Source organism: Melospiza melodia, chromosome 6 (assembly GCF_035770615.1).
Source record: "Melospiza melodia melodia isolate bMelMel2 chromosome 6, bMelMel2.pri, whole genome shotgun sequence".
Classification (NCBI taxonomy): Eukaryota; Metazoa; Chordata; class Aves; order Passeriformes; family Passerellidae; genus Melospiza; species Melospiza melodia.
The window spans coordinates 30,426,806-30,445,789 of NC_086199.1; the positions used below are offsets into that span (position 1 = coordinate 30,426,806).

The 18,984-nt window shown below is 37.4% G+C and overlaps 1 protein-coding gene across 2 annotated transcripts in view; it reads left to right on the forward strand.

The window, feature by feature from the left end:
* The window catches only part of CDIN1 (CDAN1 interacting nuclease 1), a 122,639-nt gene extending 113,689 nt beyond the window's left edge, over positions 1 to 8,950 (forward strand). For both annotated transcript variants that reach the window (XM_063160482.1, XM_063160483.1), the window contains exons 11-12: positions 7,797 to 7,947; positions 8,769 to 8,950. In XM_063160482.1, the coding sequence (XP_063016552.1) occupies positions 7,797 to 7,932 (136 nt within the window). In that variant the 3' untranslated portion in view covers positions 7,933 to 7,947; positions 8,769 to 8,950. The remainder of the gene's footprint in view (positions 1 to 7,796; positions 7,948 to 8,768) is intronic.
* Positions 8,951 to 18,984: the final 10,034 nt, after the last annotated feature.

The window sequence follows — 18,984 nt, forward strand, 5'->3', positions numbered from 1 at the left end:
AGGGTGTCGCTGTTTTGAACATTAATGGACTTACAAAACAGTGGACAGTAAAACAGTGTGCTAACCCTGAGTTAGGAAAGACAAATACATAGATGCCGCACCCAATACAGAATAGAATGTTAGACTTCCTCCACCGGAATGGAAATTTTGAAGCTTCTGAAAAAGATTCAAGTTTTTCTTGTATTCTGCCTTTCAGATCTTGGGGGTTTGTGGCTGAGCTTCTTTTGCTTAGTTATGTCCCTCATCCAGGGTTCCTGAATACTTTGGCCTGTATTGAAATAGTTAACTAATGTAGAATCCTTGTATTTCCCAGAATATTGCATTTATCTCCAAGTTATCAAACAACATACCTGGAACACTATCTATAATATCTTTTAGCCAGATACTGGAACTATCTTCCCAGGTAGCCAAAATGCATTGTTTTCCAAGATGCATACCCAAGTGATCCCCTCTAGTGCCAGAAAAAGCCACCAGTGTGCACTCACAGCCCAGAAGGCCAAGTACATTGTGGGCTGCACTAAAGGGTGGTCAGGCATTGCCAGCAGAGGTTTGGATGACCCATCCCTGAGAGTGTTCAAGGTCAGGTTGGATGGGGCCCTGAGCAGACAGGTCTCATTTGGTGGCACCCCTGCCCACAGCAGGGGCCTTGGAACTAGACGACCTTTAAGGTCCCTTCCAACCCAAACCATTCTCTGAAAAAACTGTGGCCATTATTTCCATGAAACAATCCAGCAGTATAAGAGTTAAAAATCTCTTCTAAAATGCCAATGTGAGTATGATGTTAATTTTAAGTCCATCACCTCAGTCCTGTAGTGCAGGCATAGGATCACCTTGTAGAGTGTCTTTAAGGCACAAAACCTTACAATCTGATGTGCAAAGAAAGCACCTACCTGATTTTTGAATATGCTGAGACTGAAAAAAAACCATATTGTTCCTTAAGTACACACAACCGCTTGAGAATTGAGCATCTGGAACACTGCTAATAAACAAAACAAACAAAAAAAAGAGTATATTTTAGTAGGTGTTAGGACATGAACCAACAGAAACTGAGAAATTCAAAGTTCACACAGGGCTCTCTTCTCTTAATGACAAGCTGCCTTGAAGCCAGTACATGTTTTCTTTCTCACTCACTGCATCAGTCTTCACTTAAAAAGCCTTGATCCTTGTAAATCACTGTAGCCTTAATGTTATTTAATCATAGTTTTTAAAAGTTAATTTCCATGAGAACTGTATTTTTTAAAAAAAGCCTAACTTGTCATTGAGGATTATAAAAATCCTTTATTTGCCTGGAGAACAGTACTCAGATCTGAATGAAGAAATGTAAGTGAAGAATGTGTTTCGACAGTTTGTTTATTAAAAATGTATTATGCAGCTAAAAGTTATATTGTATTTATATTTTAATGACAGTGACTTGCACAGTTTCTGGTGCAGCCTATTAATGTGTATTTAAAACTGTGCTATGAAAAATTCTAAAATATTTTAAATGCCCCCTTATGTCCACATAAATATCACTCAATTTGTTTTTATTTTTCAAAATGCCACAAGCCATTTAATCTTATTATAAGCTTGATTAAATGCTGCTATTTTATTGAAGCTTTAACAGTCTCATTGCAGAGGTAAAAAGATAACTAAAGTAAAAAAGTTCTGTAAAATTTAATCACATCTGAGTGAGGTGTAACTGTAGAGAGATAGGCCTGATATTAGTTTCCATCCACCTTTTTTTCACCTGACAATTCTAACTTCCCCATCAACTGCATATAATATCAGTTTGTGGCATTCATGGAAATGCCTCCCTTTCTCAGCCCAAAGAAATTCCCACTTTTATGTTAAAACCTCTGTGTTAAATGGGAGTCTCACAAAGTATTAGTAAACTTTGACTTTTTCCTTGTCTTCAGTAAAAATAAGACTTCCCCCCACTACTGTGGTAACATCACAGCTTAAAGCAGATTAGGTTTTACTTGCTTAATTTTACCTTAAGCAGCATGAACTGGATGCCTGGATCCTTGAGACATATTGTGCTGCTAGCATCTGTGTGTGAGGCATGTAGTACTTGTTCATGCCATGGACAAGTTTCCTATTATCTTCACAAGTATGTGATCAGAACTTGTTAAACTTTCTTGGGCCACATCTGCAAGCAAATACTGCAACCTTATGGATTACAGGTTAAGGATCAGATTTTGTAAGCAAAAATTATCATTCAGTTACTTGATTTGCTAAGTACTGGATTTTTTACTCCTTTCTACCAGATTTGGTGAACTCAAAGTAATACAGTGCTGTGTGTTTGCCACTGGATCACAAAATTGTGTGGAGGATTGGAAAACTGACAGGAATGATAAAACTCCACCACCCACCATTATCTTCAAATTGCAGTCAGAGTTTTTAAAATGCACTGTCTTAATGCACAAGTACGTGTATTTGATTTTAAAACTCTGTATAAATGAACAATAGAAAAAAATACCTTGTTATAAACAATTCTGAATTAGGACTGCAGCAGCTGTGTAAGTGGGAAGTTTCTTGCTAATCGAAGTACATTTCTGAGCAGTGGCTCTTAAATGTTGGCCAAGATATACAATGCTGTGTCATCAGCAGCAGTAAACTGGTCTAGACATAAGGAAGTTGGCTGACTTATGCCAACTGACCTTATTTAAAAATGTGGTCTGTAGTTGTTGCTTACTATCCTAACTCTGCCAATTTTTAAATTTCTTCTGCTGACACAAATGAGACTTCTGCAAGTACACTAAAAGAAAGCTGAGTATCCTTAAACAGTAAACTTATTATGTATTATTATAGGGAAGGTTAATTATTTTATCTTCAAGTTTTATTAATAATACAAGTAAAACCTATTTACAATTGTGATTCTGAAGAAGCATGTTAAGTTGACTTAGAATGGAATCATTTCTTTGTAAACTTTAGTAATTCCCCATTCCCAGAAAAGAAGTAGTGCTGTGCAAATGGTAATGCTCTGGTTTGCTCTGTATTTAAAATTAAAAACAAGGAGACAAAGCCAGCTTTTTAGCTGGCATTGAAAAGTGAGGGACTAGAATGCACACCTTAAAAGACACATTCAGACGTGACCTTCATAATTAAAATTACCAACCAGGTAGACTGTTACACTTTCATAACATGAAAATTTGGCTGAATCCATTTCATAAAATATTTGTTTAAATGCATGAATATTAGAAATAATAATTCATATGCCAGCATTTTCTTATGAGAGTCTTCTGGAATTCAAATTATTTACATTATGCTGAGATGCATATAGAACATCTATAACAAATAGACTAATAATAAATGAAGTGAACATTTATATATAAAAACAATTCCAAGTTCTTTTACATTTCTGTTCAGTATCAAGCAGTGTGTTGAAAATGCATTTTTCATAAAACCACATGCAAGGCTTTGTGATCGTGAAAAAATCACCTCACAACAGCCACATGTCTAGGCAAATCCTTAGAAGCTGGTATGGACCTCACACAGACATTCCAGAAGAAAAGACACTACTAGAAAGTAGTTTCTCTTGAAGTGAAGTAGAATATGTGTGAGCCTAATAGGCCACTTTGATAAATAAATAAAAGTCTTTTTTCTGTTCTAGCACAAAACTGGTTCAACTGGAGGGCAAGTTAAACCCTGATTCATATTTTACTTAGTTGTGCTCTTTTCTTTTTTATTCTAACTGATCTCTTACTTTGTTGTTGTTGCTATGGGTTTTTTTCTTAAGACAAAGAACCATTTAGCTTTGTGTTATCTGAATTTTGCCTTCTGGCTTTACAGTATATCTGTGTGAAACTCCTTTCCAAGACAGAACTCAGTGTCCCAGGATTATCAGTGTACCTCTTTAGCTATGGTTTTCTTTCAAAATTTATGTGATTAAACCAATACAGAGTTCCTCTGAACAATCTGAAATTAGTGCAAACCTGACTTACTTAGAGCAAATGGTATTGTCAGATACAAATTTTATCTAAAGAACTTGTTGAGACTGCAACTATATTTAACTATATTCAAACTGTATTTTTCTATCTCAGATGCTTCAGTTGATTTTTTGAAAGACACTATGTGCTGCCTTTAGTACTTAGACTAAATTTAGTCATCTATATCAAGCCTAAATTAGGCCTAAAGCAATCCACGAGCTTTTTAATGCTTCTCTCCTCTTGCCATGCCTTGGGGTCAGAAGCCTGTGTGCCTCCCCTTTGGCTCTCCTGGTACTCACACCCCAAGTGCCCCTGAGCTGGCTTTGGCAGCCCTGTAGTGAGTCACAACTCCTAATGTCAGAACTGGACATTGGCTAAACTGGGATTTATGTAATGACAGCTGCCTATCTATTGATTGATTTTTAAGTAAACTGATGCAACCTCTGCGGATGATTTTCACTTGCTATGTTTATTATGTGCTTGCATCTGTATTTCCTCTTTATTCTGTTTTTACCACATGGAATCAACCAATCCTTAGTTACTTGGATTTCTTTTCAGCTTTAAAAAGAAACTCCTAATAAAAGTAAAGATCTAAAAGCAGTACTTTCACTGGAATAGCTAAAATTACTGTTTTGTGTAACTTTTGGACACATTCCTTCACACCTAAGCTTTTCACACCTAAGAACTAAAGATGGGGGAAAGAAACACAAGCATATTTTCAGTGATTTATACAATTTTTCTAAGCGAGAAGAAAATCCATAGGAGTCCAACAGTTTGTTAAATTCTAAGGTTGATTTTCAATTTATGCCTAAACTTTCTCCTGTGTGTCTTTCATATGAAATAAGATAACCTGGCCCATCTTGTATCTATTCAGTTTTAGAACCAATTGGTACATTCAAAGATTTTCTATGCTCCTCAGAGCTACTGAACGTCTCCCCTTTCCATATCAATACTAAGTATGCATTCTGTCATTTTAGTTCATTCTCCCGTGTAAACCACAGTCAGTCACTTAACTTGCTCAGTGTTACAACTGATGCAAGAAATCAATTTGTGGCTTTACTTTGTAATTCACAGTTCTGACTTTCATTCCTCAGGGTGTCATATCTCCACTTGGGAAGGAGTCAAATTAAAAAGTATGGTTCTTACTTTTAGGTTACATTTCGCTATCTCACCCCCATGCACAAAAAGGTTAAGTGTCTTTTCAAATTAAGGCAGCAGTAATTAACCGGTGGCATTGTTTGTGGTTTTTCAGCTCTGGGCGTTAATGAGAGAGGAATTAGCACTTAGCAGCAGGAGTTCCTGATAGTGAGTGGCAAATGCTTAATGGGCCAACAAGTTTATTTTGGTCTTAAGTACTGCACTTAAGTGCAGTAAACAAAAGTATGGCATGGGTTTTTATGTGATCATACACATGGGCTTTATGATATAGAGCTATTATAGAATGAATGACACAATAGAGTTGAAAAAGTGCAACCTAGACAGCACAGGGCAAACAGTTTTGCTGTAACACCGCAGACAGAAGCAGGATTGATGGATGTTTTCATGCCAAAAATGTACTTGCTCCTGTCATTAATAGTCTGCAGATGTTCTCGTATACAATTTTATTATCAAATTTAGTATTTCTGAACATTATTTGTTAAGCACCTCAAAAATTGTGCTTGAGCTGAGTTGATTTCCTCACAAGACAATAAATTAGCTTTTTGAGATGTCTCAAAATAGTAATTTTATTTAAAATTACAATTTCAAAAAATAACTAACAAATTACTTAAGCACAGTGCCACATGGATTTTATGGTGGGTGGGGGATTCAGAGTGCCACACAGCAAAATTAACCCTTCAGAACTTGGGTGAGCAGCTGCTCATTAGCATCAGGATTTTACCTGGCACATGTGCTCGTAATGAGTAACTACTTGCATACATTTCATACCTTCTGCCTTGCACAAAAGAGCCCATTAGAAATGTAAGGTCTGCTCCCTATCTTCTGGGGATTTTTGATTTTAAAGTAATTTTGGTTAGTATGTAAGAACATTCCCACCCAGTTACCCATTTCTGTATTTGCTTGATGTGGGAACAGATATGTCATCTGTGAAGTAACAGAAGTGGGGGCCCCTCCTGGATTAGCAAACTGCTGTCTCTCACCAGAGGCTCTGAGCATCAGTCCTTGGCCTCACTTGCCTTGGCCCCTCTCTCCTGCTTGGGTCTCTGGGCTTGCGGGTGCACTGAGGTTCTGCATGTTTTGGCCCCGCAGGAGCTTAAGCAATGGACAATGGAGAGAAGTCCATGGAAGATGAAATTGTTGGCCAACCAGACAAAATTAGGAATTGGGTATAGGCAACATTGTCCTTCATATCAGTGACTTTTTAGTCTGTACTCTATTTATTACCAGGCATGTTAGGATATGTTACCTAGTACAACCAGATGTGTTTAACCTTTCAACTTTCAAGTATCACCTTTCAGTTGCAAAAAGCGTATTTATCAGTGTGGCCTCATCTATGCTGAGGGTAATTTACTCTGCCACTGAACTGTGGCCACTTGGAGGTTGAAGAGTGGTAGCCATAGACCAAAATGTTACAATGCTCTGCAGCAGTTTCAGGCAAAAGAGTACCACATCTAATTGAAACTGCAGGAGGAAGCCACAGGGGTTTCTTCTTCCTTTGATGCCTGTTCCATTACAGGAGCACATCAAATAGAGTTTTCTCCGCATTGTTGGAAAGAAACCACCCTCACGAAGCCAGTCTGGCACTACCCATGGCTTTGAGTGTTTGTATTGTCTGCTCAGTGGACATTTAGGTTACCGTGCCTCCCCTCAGCACATATTTATTAAAATTAAATGTTAACAAAAATTGGCTACCATATTGGTTGAATCCTGAGTACAACTCTGCATGTAAACCATTACATGACATTCTATTGAACTTTTTCTTGTACAGACGGTACCTAACAGCTCATCCTGCACTGTTGGTTTTGGCAAGTTCACTACAGCATATAATAAATCAAGGAAAGAAAAAGCTTTTTGGCCTAATGTTGTACAGACTGCTGTAATGTTAGACTACAGAAAGCAGTTCTGTTTTTAGACATCCTTTTACTAACCCAACATTCATAATTTATGATTCCACTGTAAAATTCCTGCAACACTACACCAGAAGTAGTGCTGCCCTTTAATTAAGTGCTCTCAGTAGGAAAAACGTGAAACTGATGTGCAAAACATATCGCAGTACACAGTGATTGATAGTGATTACTTCTTTATGAACCCAGCCTGAAGGTCTGAACTTCCTGATGGGTAAAATAGTCCATGGGGCTACTTCCTGAGATTGCCTAGTGGGGATCAGAGTTAGCAATATCTGAGGAATTCCTAAGGCACATTTCAGAGCCATTACAACACAAACTTTCTGTTTCTTCTGAATTGTGCTTTATGTTAATAATTACCTGAATAATAGCTCATTGTAGAGATTATATTTTAAGGATTCATTGCTATCTTCATGGTATTATAATTTGAATGAACTGGTACATGTGTAAAACCTTGTATATTTAATGTCTGCATACACAAATCTATAAGAGCAGGGTGCATGTCAAAAGAGGTTTCTCTGTACATCACAGCTACTGAGTGTTATTTAGGATTTAATGCTAAATTAAAGGTATCTTTTACTGACATGAGCAGAAGATTCAAAATAAAAAAACTGAAACACAGATGTGAATTCTGTGAGTCTCTAAATATCATTTTTATTCATGGAATCAGGTACTATTTTTTGACATGAGTAGCACATTCAAAATACTCCCTCCAATTTTGCAGTGAAGTTACCAGATTTGCGTTGGAATCACAGAGGTGGGAAACTGAAATTCCCCTAACACAGTTACATAAGTTCATTTTTCTTTTTTTTTTTTTGTTTGATAGATTTGGCCCTGGGTTAGTCATCTACTGGTACGGATTTATTGAAGAGCTGGACTGCCATCGTGAGCGTGGTATCCTGCTAAAAGACTGCTTCCCTACTGACATCGTGACTCTGCGGCACAGCATGGCCCAGCGCTGATGTTGGGAGGAAGAGGTAAATCCGGAAGCAATTTTACTTTCCTGCAGTGTAAACTAATGGCAGCATCTGCCCTGAACTTCAGCTGAACTCCTGCTGCCTGCCCTTATGCTACTGCTGCTTTACACAAACATATCAAGAGTTTCTGTTTTGCTTCAGACCTCTGTTGTGATCAGCCAAAAAAGACAGACACAACCCAGTCATTATCAGCAGTTCTGTCTCTGTCAAACAGCTAGTTTCAAGATACTCATAATCTTTCTTCCTTCCGGATGGCTTCTTCAAGCATTCTAAACAAAGACAAAAATGCAGAGGCTGAAAGGTGGAGCTTTCAGTTCTTTTCCCTGTTACAGAGTCACCTATGAAATTAAGTGCTTTTTTATGAATTCATTATGTGCTAGTGATGTGACTAAAATACCTACAGTGATGTGGAGCTTTGGTGAAAACTGTTGTTTTGGGGCTTAAAACAATATAAGGCAAAGCTGGCAAAGCCCAAGTGGCAAGAGAGGATCATGGCTGTTACAGTAAATAGCCAGATTTGGAGATAATAATTGGTGTATGTGTTTTGTCACTATCTGATTGTTAAAATCAACAATGGAATCCCAAGTTAACAGTTAAAAATAGGCAATTTTGAGAGGGGGTGAAAGCAAAGAACACAGCTTTTATTTTATGTATATAAGCTTGTGAAATATGGGGGTGGTGTGGGGGAGGCTTTATAAGTATTTTAATGACTCAAAAATAACTCATGTTTTGTGTTTTTCTCTTCCTCACCCCCGGGGAATCTGCACCTAGGAATTTGTCTCTTAACTGACTAAGGAAGGAATCTCTCTTCACCCCTACAGGTACTGTAGCAAATTTCTGGCACACTGAAGTCCAAAAGAGCAACGTGCAGGAGCTTTCTGTGACTTATTTCTGAAAGAGTTTACCATCCTGGTGTTCAAGAAGGGTAATTTAAAAAAGGATACAACAGTGCTTCATACTGGATCAGTTCCACAAGACAAATAAAGCACACAAATGGACTGAAGCTTCCTGCGTACTTGTTTTCATGTAAGAACCTTGTTTTTTTCTTGTTAGAACCACCAAGATCAGAAGTTCATTGAGGTGGGTGCTGGCCCTTGGTGAATTTTTGAGTTCAGTCTCTTCTTCTTCCATCCACATCACCACTCAGAGGAGCAAGACTGGCTCTCAGGTTTGTGCTCTCAGATGTTTCCTAATGACAGTGGCTTGTTGGCCTTGACACACTTCAGCACTCTTCTCTGTGCCAGCTCTTACTCAGGAAAAGACAAAATATTTTAAAATGTCAGTGAGAGATTTGCCTGTATGCTCATCATGTTCAGATTTTCTGAGAAGAAGAGCTATGGATTCAGCTGTAGAAATAAAGGTCTGATAACAGTCTCCCTAAAGCACAAGTTGATGATCTTTTCCAGAAATAAAGGGTCTCTAAAACATTACAGTGCATATTCATCACCTTTTTTTTATTTGAAGTGATACATATGTTTTCAGAAATTGTGTGCAGACTTTTTAGAGTCTTGCCTTGAGTGGAAAGGTTATTAATCCTTATCAGGAGTTTTTCAGCTGCAGTTTTCAGATGCATACACAGTATTTTTATTTTTAATTTTTAATTTTCACCTTAATATTTTCGGGTAAGTTTTAGACAAGAGTTTATCATTTTGACAAATCTTTAATTTTCAAGAAAAAATGTCTTTAATCTTCTAGTACTCTGTCCCTTGCTGCAGAGATAAACCAGTATAGCTCCAATGAGTTATTGTTGTATAGAGATATTTTCCTGGGTTTGAATGTATTACAGAGATTTGTTTTTAAAAAAGATTCAAGCACCTGTAACTCATTTGCATTCAGCTATTTAAGGTATTGTGCTGAGCTTATTTTACCTGACCAGCTGTAAGGTATCTGCCCATACAGGTTCACAGAAGCAGTCTGTGGATGTACCTGCCTGATGCTACGCACAACAGCTACATTTAGGGTGTTGCACCCCCTGGGACTTTTAACTATGGTTTAGGTTAGTGGAATGGGTAAAATTCAGCAAGAGAATAAAAAAGAAGGAATATCTGAACACTGTCATAGTAGAAAATTCAGAAGTAGTGGTTGTCCGAGTGAAATGGGTTTTAAAGGCAAAGGGTATTTGTTTTAGCTACTGCATATGCTTTCTGTTGTATGAAATCATTTAAATCAGCTTTACATGATACACTAATGCTGCTTTTTCTGTTTGAATAAATTAAATTTATCTGCACAGATGTTGAAAATTCTGCTAACCTTCATCAAAGCTTTGCTTTATTTGTTTTTACATTAAACAAATTTATGTGGAGAGACACAGATAAATCAGTGTAGGCTTATATTTGTGTACTTATTCTTCTACCTAATGCTGTGACATAACAGGTTGGAAAGCAGTACAACTGTCTTTAATCAGAGCTTTGAACTCATCTTCATATATTGCCCACTTAAAGAATCTGAATAGAATGAGGATGAAATTAACCACAAAAGTCTATATACTGTACCAATTTCATTGCATGCTATCAAAAAAGCTTTGCTACTGCCAAAACTATGCTGTGTCACTATTTTAAATGCTGAAAGCAAAACATAAAAAAATTAGGACTGTTTTGTTGTTACTGCTTGTATACTGAAAAAAAAAAAAAACCTTTATTTGGCTATTTTCTCTGTTTATCAGATGTAAACAACAACTTTAATATTAAAGAGGAAGTCAATGCTGTTTGTTTGTGGGCTTTTTCTTGCTTTGGTTTTCTTAAACAATGTTGTGGCAATTAGAACATTAACATTAAAACCAAATTCAGCTTTATAGAGTATTCTGTAGAGTGTGCTAATGAATTATGCCAAGCCAGAAAACAGAAGTGAACATAAAACTGAATGATGTTCTCACTGGCATATATAGACTTGCAAGCATCTGCTCTTACCACCACTGTTATAAGGCCTGTTCTGAGCTTTAGGAATGGATGTAATTGTACTGAGCAGGGAAGCAAAACTTCCTTGTAGAGGAGGAACAACACAATGGTGGGTCACACACTCTACTGTAGGCAGAAAACAGAGATTTTACCATTCCTATACTCTGGGGACACATTATTAGTATGAATTTCACAATCTTTCCCTAAAGGCAGCTAAGAGCAGAAAAAGTTTTGTCTAAAGCTGACGAAAAGGGACCAAATGTCTTATTGTGCTTACCTCAGTACATTAATGGTACTGGTAATTCATTAATAGTTTCCATCCTGTTCTATTTGCTCATTCAAAAAGTCATTCTTTCCTGGTATTGGTTTTTGGATTTTTCCACCATCTAGACTACTACAAAAGACTGTGAATGCCTCTTTCCATTTTCCAGTCCTCCCCTTTTAGTGTTTGATCTTATTTTAACCATTTCACTTTTATTTACTCAATATCCTCCCATTTGCTCATATGTCCTCTTTGAAAAGTTTTCTACCATGTTTTCTAGCACTCACTTCTGTTTCTGTTACTACATCTGAAGAGTGCTGTTTCCATTTCTGTGTACATTTGAACTGACCAACCATGTAAAGCAATTGTGCTCTTACTCTAATTTAAATAGCAGCTCTGGATTCCAGGGAGACTGTCCCCAAAATTTCCGTGTGGCTTTGCAATGGGGAACGATTGTGATGCTCTTCATACTCTGGGTATGATACGCAGGTAATTTCTGCAGGCTGGGAGTATTCACCAAACAGAGTACACTTAGTGCAAAATAATCGCTCACTCCTCAACTGAGAGTACAGCTGTACAAAGGACTTAGTGCCTCTGTACTACTAGAAAATAGGCAAAGGAAATATTAGGAATTCAGCTGTTAAAGCATCTCTTTCATTAAGGAGCCTTGCCTTCTGTAACTTCATGCCTTGTTTGTGTGGTACTCCTGCAAGATCTGTTGAAGTTAAAGATTCATCTTTCCTCCTGTGGCAGCTCTGCTTGGTTCAGAGTGGAAAGATGGCTTTCTCCCCATTTTCACATCACAGTCGATCTGGCAAGAGCTTGTGCATCCTGCAGGATGTTGTTATTTACCAGAGCTGATAACAACTCCTCAAGGGTTAACAAAAAGAACACAGAATTTTACTTGATTCTTGGTGTTGCTTTGTCTGATAAGTCTTACAATAGATAGCTTCTTCTAAAGGGATCTTCTGCTGTTAGATGGTGAATACTGAACTAGGGTAACAGTTGTTAGAAACATGGGTTTGTTATTTCAAGGATGAGATAAATTACATTAGAACAAATGCAGCTCAAGTATCGATTTAATATTACAGAATTAAATGGGAGGCTGCTTGCAAAAACAATAAAAAATTCCTCCTATCATGTTATTCTAAGTCACAAAGGGTGATTTGTTGTGGATTTTCAGCTTATTCAGAAATAACCTTTTTATTACATTGACAAAAGAAGAAACCTCAAGGGCTTGCTCTTTACAGTGGTGTGATAGGAACCTAAAGTGTGCCTGTTGAAAAATGAACTAGCTAACAATGGGAGCTTGGCAGCAGCTTCACCATTTATAGAGAAAGCGTCTATCTAGTACGATCTGTATAAAATAGACCTCGCTTAGGTTAGGGAAAGGTCACAAGTTACACAAAGTTTGGATAGTCTAAATGCGTTACTCAAAACGAACTCTCCTGTGTACAGTAAATATTAATTGAACCTGTATTATTAAAAACACGCCAGGATTCAAAAGATTAAATAAGGAAGATGTAATTATGAGCTACATAATAAACAGAGCAGTTTTAGTTCCCCTTGTATTTTTTACTTTCCTGCTATTGTTTCATATATGGTTGTTATACAAAGAGCAGCTGAGGTCACCTACTATAAATTACGGGTTTCATACAATAGTAATCTACCAAAATTATTCCTGAGCTGGATCAAAGAGCTTCAAAAGACTTTTCAAAAACTTTTCCACATAATAAAAGGACTCTATTTTGATGCCCTTTTCTTATGAGGATTTCTTGGTTTAGAGATGCATCTTAGAGTATTCAGCTGCTTGCGTTGATACAGTGATATTTGAACACACAGGATTTGCATAATTTGTTTGCAACCTCAAATAAGCATGAAGTGGTAATATCAAAACAACTCTTTAAATATATTACCTGGTGCATTTTTCAGACTAAGTCTTTAAGTGATCTAAGTAAAAAAAAAAATTGTTTGTGTGTTTATTTAAGGAAGCTAGCAAGATCTCAAGTCACATTTTGTATTTCTTCTGTTTACAAACATACAAATCCTATTTGCAATGATAACATTATTAAAAATGATAGCAGTAATTCTTAGCAGCTCTCAGCTGGCATCATGTTCCTGCAGAGGATGCCTGCGTGCCCTCGCTCCTGGCCAGGCTTTCACCTAATGTGAACAATCCCACGTCATCTGCACAGATCCATAGATGTGGCACCGCGATGTCAGCGCAAAATGAAATGTCAATGCAGGCGTACGGAGACCGAGCAACGGTATTGAAACCATGTCAGTGCATATCTACAGAGACCACGTTACTCTGTCACTGTGGTTTTAGGAGGATCACTTTGAAATGTTAAAATGAAATGAAACTAAGTCAATTAGGTAATAACAATTGAGGTTCAGGGATTAATTGAGGGCCTAAGGTGAAGCCAGTGGCCATTAACCCCAGCTAGTTATTAATTTTAGAGAAATAGAGAAATATCCTTGGCTAAGGTTATTGTCATTATTATTAGAGAGTTGTGGGGGGTTATTCCCTATATTGTGTAAATACCTTTTGCTGTTGCTTTTAATAGAGATACACAAAGTGGGATGTTAAAGGGTAGTTAAAGGCATATTAGTGCAAAGTTAAGGGTTTTTAGAAAGTGAATCTGCCCAATAGCAGACAACCACTTCTTTTACATACAGACATTTAACAGATTTTTATTGATATCCAGCTGTCTGTAAACAGACAGATTTACTATAATGTATTTACCCCTGAGTAAGGAAGGAAAATAATACCAACATGGAGAAATATTCATTTACACAGCAACAACTATTTGCATGGCCCAAGTATTCACTGTTAACTTAAATCAGACATGAAAATTGGTCAAACAACAATTTAAATAATTATTTTTGAAAATACATAAACAAGGACCAAGTCAAGATTATAAACTTTGTGCAAATTCAGGATTTCAGTGTATGTGACTATAGCATTAGGACACAAATGTGTAATATATTATTCTTTTATAATTTCAATGAGAGATTCTTGCCAAGAGCAATGACTCTGTGGTTCAGCATGCCACACAACACATGAAGTCTGTCTGGGTCTCTGTCCTAAGGAGAGAAGGCAGGACACTAGATCAAAGGAATGCAATTGTTTTCTTTTAAAATATTTATTTATATTAATTTGTGTGTATTTTTATGTGATGATAATATAAAGCAAATATACACAAACATTATTTTTGCTGTTAATAAATACCAACTTCCCTTTCTCTTACAGAAGTCCCTGATAGATATTTGCTTAGTATAGGTGTGTTGGTTGGTTTTTCTGTCTTCGGGAAAGGGCAGTAAATCAACTTTTTTTCTTGTTGTAGAAGGTGGTATCCCGTGTTTTTAATGTTGGTGAGAGCAGGGAGACATTTCTGCAAGTTAAGTGACAGTGATGTTGAGGGAGCATGACATGGGAGAGGGGATGAGCTACACGTGGAGCAGCCCAGGCCCAGCCCTGCTGAGAGCCAGCAGCGTTTGGAACTTGACCTGGACATGCTGGGCCTTCTGTCTCCAATGTGATGCTGCACAGTTGAGGTCTCGCCTCCCCAAGTGCCTCAGGGCGCTGAAAAGATTTCTGAAAGGTCTTTGAAACTCCTAGGAGGAAGAGTACTGTGAAAATGCAAGCTTTATTATGAGAGAACATCTTCCATTACAAATGGATTAAATTTTTTCTTGTTAATTTTCTTTTGCTTTTCCATAGCAAGCATTCATGCCACACTCCATTTTGTATTCTGCCTCAGCATGATAGCTTCATAATGAATGGAAAAACATAAAAATTAGTTTGATCAGTTTATTTCTATACACACTTTAAGGAGCCTTATATTAATGTGTTTGGCACTGCATTACATACAAATGATAAAATACACTTAGAAAAAAATAGTCTGGCTACACATTACACATCATAAAAAAGTAGGCACAGCTGAGTCTCAGTTTCATCCTTCCTCTGAATCACAACTGTCTATACAGATCAGCTTAAATGTCTGCCTAATCTAGTCCTGAAAAACTGCAGTGATGGAGATGTTTAGAAAGATGATGGGAATCCATTCCCCTACCCATCTTTATTTAGTTAGAATATTCCAATCTTATCCAAATAATTTTTTGCTGTAATAAGCATGTTACATCTCATCCAATTATAAATGCATATGGAGAGTAAATCTGGTATCTGCTTTATTTTTCTGACCATTTCTGTATTAATATTTACTCAAAAAAACCACCTCAAACTCTTCCAGCATTTTTTCATATAAAGTTTTTAATTTTATAATAATATTTGTTACTTTATACAAGTCTTATATTTTAGAAACCCATTATGTACAAGATTTCAGCAAATATGTTCCTTCAGTGACAAGCTGGTATCTTCTATTTAGGGTGGACCCTTTATAATGCCTACATCCAGATTCATCACAAATCCCGCATTTTTTTATCCTATTATTATTTTTCCTTCTTGCACATACTATTTGCTAGTGTATTTTTAGTTTTAACTTGCTGACTTCAAAACTACTTCTGTGTTCTGTTAGTTTGAATTTTAATCTCACCCTTTGGAAATAAATACTTGATTTGATTCACAAAGTTTTGAATGTGTAATTTGAAGTCAATGAGTTAAAGCATTCAGTATTTCAGGATTATTACAGAGTTTGATGGTTAGCTGTCACCAGTGAAATATAGAATAATGAGATATATTCATCATCAGATGTGCTCTTAAAACTTCTAACACCAGTCTTCATAGTCAGAAGACACGTGGCTTACTGCTCAGTTTGTGAAATAAAAATTTACTTAAACAAAATAAATAGTAGGAAAGAGTCTGCTAAGTGGAACATGCAGAAGCAACAACTTTTTTTGCTTAGGTTTACATTTGCCATGAAGGTCCAAATTCTCAATTCTCAAGTTGGTTTTATCTTAAAAGATTCTGTTACTACTAGTCCTGTTCCTCAGCTGTACTGATGAGCTCGTGCTGGCTTGCTGAAAAGTTGGAGGCTCCAGCTGACAGTGGTTTTCCTGTGCTTTCCTTTCATCCCAGCTTTTCTGTAAGGTTTGCTGAAGGCAGAGGAGAGGTTAAAGTTATTTGTGCTCCAGCAACCCACAGACCCTGGAAGCTCAGCAACATTTTCTGGCATGACAAGGAGATGTGTCATAAGAATGCGAGATATTGTCATAGATTAACTTTTGTCTTCCATTTGCCTAATCCATGCTATATTTGGCTTGAAACAGTCCTATCCATCTATGCTTTGCAAAGCTGTTTTATGCTCCTTGACCAGAGATACATAACTTACTCATAGCTGATGCTAACTACAGACAAAGAAGAAAATAAAGTATCTAATATTTGGGAAACAATGGGGAATTATAATTACACCGCAGGCAGTGCCTGTTAGCTGAAAAAGAAACATGGAAGTGTGTATTTAGGGGGTGTTACACCCTTGTTACAGGGTGTAATTTTTAATTTCCCTGTTCCCATTTTACAAATTGCAGACCTTTCTCCATTCTTCAGTTACTCGGGCATAAGAACTTACACAAAGTGGTCAGTTTGTCAGAGCTCTGCCATGAGGACTCAGAAGCAAATTCTGTTGGATTTTTCTCATACTTACCCATCTCCGCCCCAGGTGTGCCTGGGGGGAGCTATGAGTCTGCTGATGGTTTTTTTCTTATCCTACCCAACATCACTTCATTGCTAGCCTAGATCAGAGACAGTCACCTGCTGCATCTGTGTTCAGCAGCACCGTGCTGATGGCTGAGCATTTACTCTGTTATTCTTCCACAGGGACTGGATTTTATTCAGCCTTGTTAGTTTTCTGCTTCTTGGCATGTTAGCAACCTGGGTTTTCCAACATAAGGAAGGTGTTAAGGTCTCATTCCTACTTTCTAGGACAACCCTTTAAAAGGTACAGTGACTTTTGCTAACACTGACAAAATGCCCATTTTGAGCTGTATGTGCTATGGCACAAGGATGGTAAGAGCCAGTACAATGAGCAGCAAGTAGAAAAATATGTTCTTGTGCTTAAACAATTAGTTCAGAATTGCTTTACATTGCTCACTAATGAAACTGCTTCACACTCATCCTAAGTTTTTCTCTCAGTTGTTTTGTCTTTCAGTTCTAATTCCATTTTCCTTTAAAAATTGTGCTGTACTAGCCTTCTTGTTATCTTTTCTACATTGTTCCTTTACACTGCTTGTGTCTGTCTGTTTCTTCTCCCATAACTACTTGCTCCTTGTGCTAAGCCTGACTAAAGTTTCAGTGGCTGCTTCTGAAGAGAGGCAATCTGCAACCCTGAAGGACAGCAGGGGGAAAGTGTCACCAGCTCACGTAGGTGACAGCTGCTCTTTGCCCAGTCCTGATTTGGAAGACACTCTCAAGATGCCCCACCTTGCTGGGTCAGTACATAGGTGCCTTGTAACCCATGGAAAGCTTCTGCTGCTAAATTGCTTTCAATAAAAGGCATCTTTAATCAAAATCCAGTGTGTTCTCCCAGCATACTCTTCTAGTTGTTTCTATGAAATTCACTTTTTTTGCTAGTTTCCAGTTTCAGTAATGAGGTTTTCTAGTATTCTCGCATTTATGCAGTTTTCACTGTTTTCTCTCATCTGATTCAATTTCTAAATCTCCCCTAGTCCCTTTCCATGTGTTTCTAATTCAGGATTTAGAAAAATAGTATTCTTAGGGGCATAGTAGCCACCACGTTTACAACAGTGAGACATCAGAACTCTCATGCACACAAGTTGTGTCTTTAAGCATGTTAGCTAGTGAAGTGCATTCCTGTGCTTCCCACTGATCTGGTAACAATGTGAGAACACGACTTCCTCTGTCTACTTAGCCCTGGGATGGCAAGCCCGTAAGTGATGGCTTCCTGGTTTTATAAATACTGAAAGCTAAACAGCAAAGCATTTTCTGATTTCTTGGCCTCCATTTCCTTCAAAGATATCAAAAAGTGTTTCCTGAATTCTTTGGCGAGGCGCATTCAATGTGAATCAGGAGCAAAGGAAAACAAAGGAAAGGACCTATCATAAGGATGAAATCCCAGGCTTGAATTCAAGCCTTGACAGTCCTGTGACAGAAGAACCAAACTGTACCTCTCTGTTTTGGTCAATGTAGTGTGTGTGTTTTATTACCTGGCTCAACAGAACTGAATCAGCAATAGGATTCGTCTTGACCTGGCTTTAGATCTAAAAGCAGTTTTGCAGCATGTTTGCATTGTCTGCAGATGTACTCTAGATTTCTCACTGTCTCTCTCCTCATCACTGCAGTGCTTTCTCTCAGCTCCACAGGTCCAGATTGAGAGGCAGCTTGTGAGACTTGTTTACTTTTCTAGAAGCATTAATTTGCCAATGTGCTAAAAATGAAAATACTTTTATAAAATTGTTTCATTGTCTGTTCTTTTTTTAATCTTTCCACATTGTTCTCACTTTGGAAAGTTCCATTAATTCACACAACTTGTGATAATATTTGTGAAAAACATCTTCAATTCAGTTTATCTCCTCAAGTTGTGGTGCCAGGTCTCCTTCTGTGCTGTAAATTATCATTCCTTCAGTGACTTAAAAAACATTTAAGTATTTTCTGATCTACAATTATTAAAGCACTGGTGGTGCAATATAAAATTCAGTGCTTGAAGAAGGAACAGAGAGCCAATGGATACCTCTGCTTTGTATATGGCTCCTGCCAAAAACACTGAGCTATAGATACAACAAGAATATTGGCAAGGTTCTGATGTATCTGAGTGGCACAAAGTGTGCTGAATGGCAGATGAGCACACGGAGGGTGCACAGGCTTGTCAAGAAATAGGAGATATCTTTGAGCTGATAAAACCACCTCTGTGTGCCATCATTCATTCCATCATGAAATGAAGCATACAGTACTGCTTGAATTTTTTT